The sequence below is a fragment of the Archocentrus centrarchus genome, chromosome 3 (assembly GCF_007364275.1).
Source record: "Archocentrus centrarchus isolate MPI-CPG fArcCen1 chromosome 3, fArcCen1, whole genome shotgun sequence".
NCBI lineage: Eukaryota > Metazoa > Chordata > Actinopteri > Cichliformes > Cichlidae > Archocentrus > Archocentrus centrarchus.
In genome coordinates this window covers 5925950-5936625 of record NC_044348.1, presented here as the reverse complement: position 1 = coordinate 5936625, position 10676 = coordinate 5925950, and the positions used below count along the sequence as shown (strand labels likewise).

General features: G+C 42.9%; 1 protein-coding gene across 1 annotated transcript; it reads right to left on the bottom strand.

Moving 5' to 3' along the window:
* Positions 1–730: 730 nt before the first annotated feature.
* On the bottom strand, positions 731–3031 carry senp8 (SUMO peptidase family member, NEDD8 specific). Its single transcript, XM_030724667.1, is given in 3 exon segments — positions 731–1976; positions 1979–2105; positions 2901–3031. Coding segments are annotated over 2 exon segments (663 nt in total). The 5' UTR covers positions 2079–2105; positions 2901–3031; the 3' UTR covers positions 731–1413.
* Positions 3032–10676: the final 7645 nt, after the last annotated feature.

Genomic DNA, 10676 nt, shown 5'->3' with positions numbered 1-10676 from the left:
GAAGGGTTCAGAGTAGAACCGCTGCTCCTCCACATTAAAAGAAGCCAGTTCAGGTGGTTCTGACTACACTGCCTCCTGGGCACCTCTTAGGTGACACCCAGGACATGCTGGAGAGATTATATCTCTTGTCCGGCCTGAGAATGCCTCAGTGCTCCTCCAGATAAATGGAAGAAAATGGATGGATGGACTTATGCTTGTTTTTGCTTAATTTTCCTAAGATTTACTGAGCCTTTAACGTTTGAATAAAACAATCTGGATAATATGTTTCAATCCATTCTGAGTACTAAATTGTCTGTACTGTGAATTAAAGAGCTCTCTTTACTGAAGACTTGTGTTAATGTTTTATCAGATTCGTACACTTTTTTTAGATGTTGATTTGTGCTGTCATCCATTAAATAGGAACACGTAACTACTGACCCAAATAGGAACATTTAAAACTTAGGGTACCCAAAAACAATTTAAAGTAGATAAAATTTTTGGACCATATTTTATAATAACACTCCTAAAATTTAAATATGCCACTATATGCATGCTTGCAATACTTCTGCACTGAAATCCTTTCTGCAAACAGTAGATCTGCAAATGTAATTTCCCTCAGTGAGGAAACTGCCTTTAAAACAACATGCATTTAACTTTTCTGTCATAAAATGTCAACACATTCACCTGAATAAGACTTAAATTTCAGCAAAAAGCAAATTAAAAAGCACAAAAATAATTGCACCACTAATTGTGTCAACAAAAAAACGTGACAGGAGTCACATTTATTAGCTCAACTGTGAGTTGGATACTTTCTCTGAGAACATAACATAAACATACATTCTACCACCCAACTCTGCCCTTTGTCCCATAAACACTCACAGCACATCAGCACCCTCATACAGCAAGAATTCTTCAAATGATCTCAAAACTAAAAGCACGCACGTTCAAGCTGACCAAAACAATGAGTATGTGACATAAAGCAGGAGCCAGAGTTCATGTGCACATTCTTATTGTCAATTCAGTTCATTTAAAATGACCCTGAGCAATAATCTGTGTAAACATTTCTACATTCGCTCCAAACTCAGAAAATGGAGAAGAAAAGAAAAGTCTGTGCCTCCTCTTCCACATGACATCCTCACTGAATATGTACAAAGGAGAAAATCTGTTTTATAGGCATGCTGGTGTTCTTGTTTACATACTCTATGTTTCTGTGCATATACACAACACCAACTGTTCTCTGAAATCATTAAATATTTGAAGCATTGCTTTATGGTTTTAACTTTTTTGTGTATTATGGAGTATGACAGAGACTGTAATAGAAATAGATTTCATATATAGTTATATACTGTATTGAGGGAGTGCATTCAGATTCTCCAGCAGTAGATATGTGGGGGCTGACAGCTTTTCTGCATACAGTGTGGGGCAATCGACGTGCTAAGGGAAAGACAGAGAGCAGCAGAGGTCATTCTGAGCTAAGCTCTGGATCAGTCTGCACCACTCGGCCCTCTTCTGGGTGATGTAGGCTGGGGTGATCATTTGCACAGGAAGGCGCGGCGAGCCCTCCACCCTGGCCTTCTCACACAAGGCCTCGGCGATACAGATAACATACATGCCACAGTCATAGCTGTTCTGCTGGGATGGGCAGGGCTCCTCGACGAACAGCGCCTTCCTCCCTGCGCCCAAGAAAGGCTCTAACTTGCTGGCGATACGCCGTGCGTGAAGTGAATTGCTGCCATTCTGAGAGTCATAGTGGGCAAAGTGGTTGGAGTTGTGATGGTAGAGCAAGAGGCTCCAGTGGGACCCTCCAGCGGTCTGGTTGGAGTTGTCATTTACAGCTAGGAAGACCCAGCGACGAGAAGCAAGATCCAGCGGCTCTAGAAACAGAGCCAACTCATCCGGGCAGGAAGCACACTTGATGAACTGGGTGACCTCTGGGCTGATGAAGATGATGGCCTCCCCCAGGACTCTAAAGCGCTCGGCAGCAAAGTACTCAAAGCAAAACCAATGACTTGGTCATTAAGCCAGTAAGGTCCTTCCAGTAGGGAGACATCAGAGCGCCGCAGCAGGCTGTCATGGTAGCTGAGCACTACAGGGTCCATCCTCCAGAGCGGTCAGAGTGTGTCAGTCTGAAAAATACACAGTAACGTTCAGCTAATTCAGTCATTAGTAAATCATCAGAAAATGACTGCTGTTTGGAGTACACAGCTTGTGTACACAGCTTGTGAGAACTGTTTTTCTTTGTCTTGCACTGCTCATGCTCATCACACCTCTAAGAAGCTGTGATGAGCATTATTATTTAACACTATTGATTAAAAAAAACAGCAGAGCTGTAATTACACTGGACTGTCATACACAAGAACCAGTTTGAAGGCGTCATTTGGGGTTCTTAGAGAATGCAAAAGGGCTTCGTTACCTTCATTTTTATGTCAGTTTAAATACAGTACAGGCTCGTTTGCAGCAGGAGCAGCCTGGCACTGGTCTGGGTCTGTTTCTAAACAGAAACCTCTCTGTAGATATATGCACTGGGCAGCCACAACCCTCATCCTGAACTAGTGATGCAAACGCAGCCGCAGCAACTCGCAGAAGCTGTCAAACTTTACTGAAGCTAACGCAGGCTAGCTGCTCTATCACTCACTCAGACGCATTAACCGGAGCCGTCTCAGCGTACTGACCGATTGGGTTACTTGCAGATATGTACAGTGGCGTATTCTGCTCGACTGCTGCTGAGTATCACATTACTGCATTGCGTTTACTTCAGCAGGCAGTTCTCTGCTCCAAACCTGCATTTAGCTCCAGCTCGCTAACCCCCACTTTCAGCGCCATTAGAATCTAAACAACTGAGTTAAACGGCAGCCTCGGCCCGCCCCGCATAAACTGCGGGCTGCCAAATGGAAATACATACTGTCCGTTTAGTGTCCTACCTGTAAAAGACACATTCAAATAAAAAGTACCACGAAAACAGCAGTGATGTCCCTCATTGCAATGACTAACGTAAAACGCGGCGAGAACACCGTAACGTTTCGCGACAGTAGGGGGTGGGGATAAGCTTGTTTGTGATTGGCTGGTTGCGTCTGGGTATCCGCGCATTAGCGTTACAGAAAAGGCTGACGCTCTGTTTTATTACGTGTAAACCAGCGGAGAGGCGTCCTTGCTTTACATTTCACAGCGTATATGGGGAAATACCACCACATATGTAGAAATCAACTCAACCCCCGTCATATCAGTGTTTAGTAAACTCTAAATTGGCCCTAAGTTTTGATTATCCATGATCCAAAAACATGACGTGCACTGCGTACTTTGCCACCCAGTTTTTTTCAGGGGTACTTCCTGTTGTTTCACTCCGCCCCCTCCCCCTACTCCCGCCCATTAGCGGCGTGAACGCGCACTGCTGAGCCGCACTGATTAGCGAGGCAGAGAGTAGTTTTCAGCGACCGAGCAGCGAAGGACTGCCTTTTAATTACATTCAAACTGCGAACACGCTCGGATAATAATAAAAAAAGAAGGAAATAAAATGCGCACGTTTTCAGCGCGGACTTGAATTTCGAGGACTTTGCTCGGAGGCGAGCAGCGCGAGAGAGAAAGAAAACATTAATTCAGTGGAAATGCAGGGAATTAAATAGAGACAGTGATTTTTTTTTTTGCGTGGCTACAAGTGTGTGTAGCTCTTCAGTCAAGTCTGACAAGGGAAGGAAAAACTTGAGCGCCACTTTAATTGACTTCAGCTCACGTCTGAGGTAAGAGTGATGTTTAGTAGTAGTCATACCCTGTGGTGTAGTGGGCTGCCCCGCTGTGGGGCGGTACGCGTTGGGTTGAAAGCGGCCAGTGAACCTATGAATCACTTACAGTCTCTGTAAGAAACTTGTTCTTTTGAGCTGCACTCATTTGCAGCATTGTTTTCCGTGGGCACACTTTTTAAGGTGTGTGTGTGTCGAAGCTTTTGTTCAATGGGGAGTCACTGAGGTGTGTGTGTGTGTGTGTGTGTGTGTGTGTGTGTGTGTGTGATGAGAGCCTGTAAAAAGTTGTGGTTGCTCCTCACTGAGATGTCATTTCACACTCTACAGCTACAGCTGATCGAAGGACAGTTTATAAGAATAAGAGTCACATGTATTCTTCCCTTTTCCCCCTTGTTTTTGTGACAGGACTCGATACAAATTACAAAGGGCTGATTTTCATCTGTGGTCAGGGCTCGTTTTTAATCCATTACAAGCTCAAACAAGGCATGCAAAAAGCAAACGGAACACTCATGCATATGCAGGATGAGACGGCATAAATGAAAGATAAAAAAAAAAAAAACCCATAAAGCAGATATTTTGGGTCCTGCAGAAGTGGGAGGTGGTTTGAGTATTTGACTGCAGCAGGGTGGGGTAAGTGTTTACATGTATTATTTAGTGGTGGTCAGACAGAGCAGCTTATAATGCACTGAAGGCAATATGCATTGCAAAGCAGCTGTAATTGTACAGGGAGGTCTAATGGGGTGAAGAAGCTGCTGAATCATGGGCGATGTGTCTCTGTGTGTTAGTGGATGGAGAGCTGACCTCAGATTTTACACTAGGCTGCCCTGTTGTGTAGCTTAAGTGCACTTGAGTGAATTTTATTTTTATCTTCCATAGTTTGTCTTAAGAGACTTTGGCCTAAATTTTGTATACGTTTATAATGAGGTCACCTGCTGTGCTTGCTGATCATCTTAAGAAACTTTGGGGTGTTTTATACCTTTTTATGACTGGAGAAGGAAACCCACATGTGACAATCTACACACAAAATGACTTAAATTCATGTAGCGTTGAGGTGCCCCGGAGGGCCTGTCTCGCCCTCAGATCGGCACAGGTGATGAGGGTAAAGACGGCCTGTCCTGCAGGAATGTGAGGTCTGAGAAGACACAGCTGCTGCAGCATGAGAGGCAGCCTGGGCTGAGACTCCAGCAACTGGTCCCTGTTGACATCTGACACCCCGCAGGCCCCTCTGTCTGCTATTTCTAAAGGACCGGCCTCAGTTTTGTATCACATTGGTGTGCATTGAAAGGTATTGCAGACACCACCTGAGTGATTGAAGCTGTGGTTTAGAAGATCAGAGAGCTCAGATTTGAGACTTTGGAGGAGCAAATCTCTGCTGTTGTTGAAGACAGTCTGCTGTTCACTTGGAATACCTTTTAAAAAAAAAAAAAAAAAAAAAAACCTTTTCAACTTTGAAAGTTCACTTATGAAATCACAGACCCTTGCCTGCATAGCAGCATCTCTCAATGCTGGTTTTAGCTGTTCGTATGATAGCTGCACAGTCTGGGAATTGGTCAATGTTCTCTACTGTTCTCCAGTAAGGAGACCCAGTGTGTGGCCTTCCTTTGGCCTCCCTCCTTGTGTCCAACTTGAATCCAGTGCCTTTGAAATTGAAACTCTGGAAAATGAAACTGAATTAAGTTTCAGTCTCTCATAAGTTGTTCCAGTTCATGTGTCCTTGTACATCTCAAAAAGTAAGGACAGATGCTGCATAGGAGGGGAAAGTGACTGGATAGAAGAATTTTAAAGGTTGCATCCAAACAAACATGCTAGAAAAATAAATCAGCAGCCCATTATTTGGCTTTAAAGAGTATATTGTATTTTGTGTAACACTAATATAGCAGCTTTATTTATATTTGTCCTTTTCTTTTGGAAGACATCCTCATAACACATTTTATTTTGCCATGCACAGGGCTTAATAACAAGCAAAAAAAAAATGTTGCCTCACTTGCTCTTTTGAGAGTTGAATTAACTCTGTGCTGTGACTACTTCTTTGCTCATCCACTGGAGCTTACATGAGCTCCTGTGGGCATTGTTCCTCTGCTGGACTCTAGCATACCATCATCATTCCCTGAGGTGCTACCTGCTGAACTGAATTACCTGCTTCTACCAGTCACATGCTGCAGGCTTATGCCATCGGCATGTCCTGAAAAGTGGCACGGCTGCATTTTCAGATTGTGTGGCGCAAGTGATTGGCATGCACATGAAGTCATTAAAGAGGAACCTGCTTGTGTTGCACTGAACAAAGCTCTCCTTTCTTTAGTGGGCCATTATATGAGGGTGGCTTTGGCCTCACAGCCTCAGCTTCCCCACGTTTTGCATTTCCCCTCATTAATTCGCTGGTGCTAACAGTAGCTGGAGTGAGATGGAGAGAGAAGAAAGTGTATTGTGTTGCTCTTTGCAATTTTGTTTATGTGAAAAAAAGCCTAACTTGTTCTTTAATTAATCCTTTACAATGGGAAACAGAGCGAACAAACAGCGCTGAGCTTTCTGGAAGCTCACTTTGTATCCCTTTAAATTAAATTAAACCTTCTGTCTTTGTTTTGGACCAAGAAGAAAGTGTTCAAAACCTTTGCATTTTTTTTTTTTAATTAAGTGATAAAAATATGTGTGGATAGGGATTCTCACTTGCGTCCTAATTTATCTTTTGATTTTTTTTAAAGGCTTGAAGGGGATTGTGGAAACTAATCAGAGAAGTAGGGGCTTTTCATATTTAAAAAACAAAACAGATTTTGAGTCCCATAGAAGCACAACTTTCAGAATTGTGCTTTAATTAAGGTACAGTGGGATCAGCAGTAAAAGTTATGCATGATGACAGAACACTGTAAGCAGTAACGAAAGTTGTGGATTTGTGTGTGTGTGTGTGTGTGTGTGTGGTGTGTGTGTGTGTGTGTGTGTGTGTGTGTGTGTGTGTGTGTGTGTGTGTGTGTGTGTGTGTGTTGTGACACAGCTGTGACAATAGCTACTGGCCCCCTGCAGCCTCATGGTACAGACTGGACAGGGCCCACGGTTAATCCCCAGGCATGTGCTGTTGTGTAATGTTGCACAATACTGCCCACTTACAGAGCAGTCCTCCCCTGAAACCACTTAAACTCAGTAAGTTCAAAGTGTTGTTATTTTCTTAAAGCCTTGAGTATTGTGATAGCAGCAGGGGACAATAAACTACTGATCTGGGTGTTTAACCAGCACCAAATATAATATTTAAACCTTAGAGAAATAGGATTTATACATTTTTATTGCTGGTCTGCAGGATGGTGCAGAGGACAGGAAGAAATTAAGTTTAGAGTTTTGTCTTTGCACTGTGCTGCCGTTCTTATCTGTGAGAAATCCTGGCAGTTTACAGTAGTCTGTTCACTGTCAGAATCAGGCAGAAGGGGAGGAAGAGTGGAGATAGCTGTGGGTAACTGACAACAAACAGGCTGCGATAAGGTGGATTTTGAATGCAGCCCGAGACATGCTCACCAATAGCTGCCATTCTTCTCCTCTCTAATCTTTCCTGTCGTTATCAGTGGAGTAAATGAGCAGATGATATAGGCTACCGGGATATTCTGCTTAAGTGTATCTGTTAGCTCTGAAACTGTTCTTTGGTGTTGTTTTTGCCTTTATTGAGAATGATGGAAAATCAAATTCATTCATAAAGAAACATTAAATCTAGATTCTCCCAAAATGCAGTGTCAACATTAGGCTAGTGCAGTACCTGCTGGCGTGGGCACGCGCTGTTGGTTGTAATTCTGAAATCTTTGGTTATTTTTACATAGCAACAGTAACCAAAAACTCAAATTATCTGGCATCACTGTGACATCATTGTTCACCGATGCTGTCGCATAATAATCTGAATGTGCTCGTCATGCATTGCTTTGTCGCTGGCATTTGGTTGATAATGGACATTCTAGGTTCCAGTTTCTGAGGCGCCACTCTAAATGTATTTACCACCCTGTCATACGTCAGCTGTGTCCTGGGAACAGGTTGCTGCTTCAGTTGCCCGGTTGAGAAACGCCCTCTTTGTGTCACCAGTGGTTATTTTGCCTGTTGTTTTCTACCGTCTCCGATTGCCACATCTCTGCTAGTCACGTCCTGTGTGGACGCTCCTTGAGAACCAAGATTAGATGGTTTTGGTGGTGATACCTAGCCACAGGTATTATTGGCTCTGCCTGCCGATTGCCTAGCTGCAGGGATCTGAACCTGATCTGATGATGAAGATTCAGTACAGCCCTTACTTCTGTCCCCAGCTTTACACCTGCCATGTTTGAAGTGAATCAGATGAGTGCAGACATACAGTGATTCCTTGATTTGTTTCTGAAGGATTATATTTACATCATATTCAGTTTCTTATGCTGTAAAATGCAGTTGAAGTCAGTATAACTGACTATATTAAATGTCTGTATGTATGATTAAACAATGACACACTTCCACTGATCGGTGTGTACTTTGGCACCCACATGCATTCATTCTTATTAGCCGCTGATGCATTTCATCACACGCATTCACTGCACTGGCTCAGTAGTGTGGTTGAACGATTCTGGTTGGACACCCTGGAGACGATTAGAGGGTCCTTATTGTCTCCACAAAGCACAAGTCCTGCACTCAGCCTGAAGGAGGCCACTTAACAGTGAAGTTGTCTGAGTGTAGCGAATACTTTTGCTCTCCTGAGCTAGAGAACAGGTGAGCTATGAAAGCACACTCAAGCGCCAGCTGTCCTAGTTTTGGATGGAGAGTTCAAGTCAGTATGCGCTCATAAATGGAATATTTTTTTATTTTGGTGGAAATGTGACTTATGCTGACTTTCATCAGAAGAATCAGAGTAACAGCTTCTTTCTAGGCTCACACTTTTGCACTGTCTTTTTTTTTCTTTCTTTTGGATCACAGAGGAGGAACTTTACAGAGAATTTGAACAGATATCCATGTTTGTTTTCTCAGTGGACCAATATAAACACAAAATTTATTGCTTTTCAGGGTAGGGGCTCAGAACTTGTCCTTTCTTGTCTATGAACTCCTGTGTCTCTTGTTCATGCAGTGTTGCTATCGCTTAGTGGATGTACAAAAGTGCAGTAAATAAAACAAGACCATGCATGTTTATGCATACTTCAGGTACTTTGGGGGGGTATTCTGAGAAATGAAAGAATACACCAAGGAAAGGGAGATAAATATCCAGTGGTTGCAAAAAGTAATTTTAATTGCATGAAAACCCCGTTTTAGTAATGATTACCGCTGGAAGGGTACCATGGCACGGGATTTTACTTTAACTGGAAAATCACGCACAAATGTCTTGTTTAGTCACAGTTTAATGTTCCTCTGCTTGGTGCCTCTTAACGCTTTAGGTGTGCAGTTAACCCTCAGGTCATAATACTATATGTAGCCTCTCTAAAGATTCTTGCCGACATCTTCCGTCATCCCCTTGAAGCCGACAACCAAACTTGCATTTTCGTCACACTGCAGTTCTGGCCGTCTCTCTCCTGACTGCAGCACCGGGCTCAGATTTCAAAAAGCCCGTGGTCTGCTCAAGGCAGAAAGACAGCAGTCATCCCCCATCCTCAGAGAAGACAGTGAGAGCCTCTGTAACACCGCCCTGTAATTACAGGTCATGTTTTTTCCTAATACGCTAAACAGATGTGCTTAGAATGATGCTTAACATTCAGACCCAGAGTTGGACTTAATGACCTGTCATTACTATCAGCTGGTGAAGGCGTACACTGTTTCCGCTGATGTTTGGAAAATGCTTTTTCATTTTGTCTGTGACAAAAGATTTGTAACTTTAATTTTGATCCCAGAGACGGGGGGAAAAAAGTCACAAAACTAAAAAAAACTAAACTCAGATTTGTACAAAAATGGAGATATAAGATGTACCATTTAAAAATAGCACCCCCCCCTTAAAGCCTAAAGGATATGAGGCTCGGCTGATTTATTTATTTTTAAGTTGGTGTGATTATTATGACACACGCATACCGACTTGCATAAGCTTACATACTCTTCCATGTGTGGGTTCACATTGTCCAAATCTGATATGCTTTCCTTTGATCACTGGTGCCCACTCATGTATTTCATGATTCATTTCGATGTTTTTGGAAAAAGCTCTGAGTGTAGGTGTTGAATGGCCTTAAGGAAAAATCTTCTGTCTGTATCATTATACAATGCGTCACAAAAGAGTAGTTTGGCAGCTGACTTGAGCTAATTGACCATGAAGATGACACATCCATTGGTATGACTTAATATTGAAAATGAACTCTGTATCTTTTTGTCTGTATGCCCGACTTGGTCCCAGGTATCCAAACTAGGAAGCGGCGCTGCCTCTCGCCGTGTTGATCTCGATGAGGTTTTGGGCATCTTGGCACCGTGCTCTGTGAGCAGCTACAGTCATTATTGCTCATCTCCACTCAGCTGTGAAAGACGAGATGAGTCCTGTTGGCATCTCTTCCTCAGAGTGTGTATTTGAGTTTGCAGTCAAGATCCCATTGTGTGTTATGCTGTTCTCCATTGTGTGTTTATATACCGTGCCTATTTATTACACGTTTTGTTCCTCCCATCTGGTCGGTATGTTGTTGACTTTTACAACAGAATCATGTGTTTTACATGATTCTTGAGTAAACGTGCTAGTGTTCTAACTGCTTCTCAGCACTGTCTTCCCTGAGGCCAGGGGCTGCTGAATGGGTCTGTTTGGTCCAGCAGACTGTCTTTCTGAGAGGGAAATGGAGTGTGGATAATCCGGCTCAGTGATACCTCCTAGTCCCATACCATCTTGCTCCTCTCGTGCTTCCTTCATCAATGTCCTGTCCTCTGCTGCAGTACTTTATTAGCTGTTACTGAACTTTTTTTTAAAGACCAGTAGATGTGTGAGGATAATGCGGATTAGATTTGACTGGTGATGCTATTCAAGCAGTTTCTATGTCCCTGTGAACATAGAAATGTATTTTTTTTTCCCTATTCATTTAG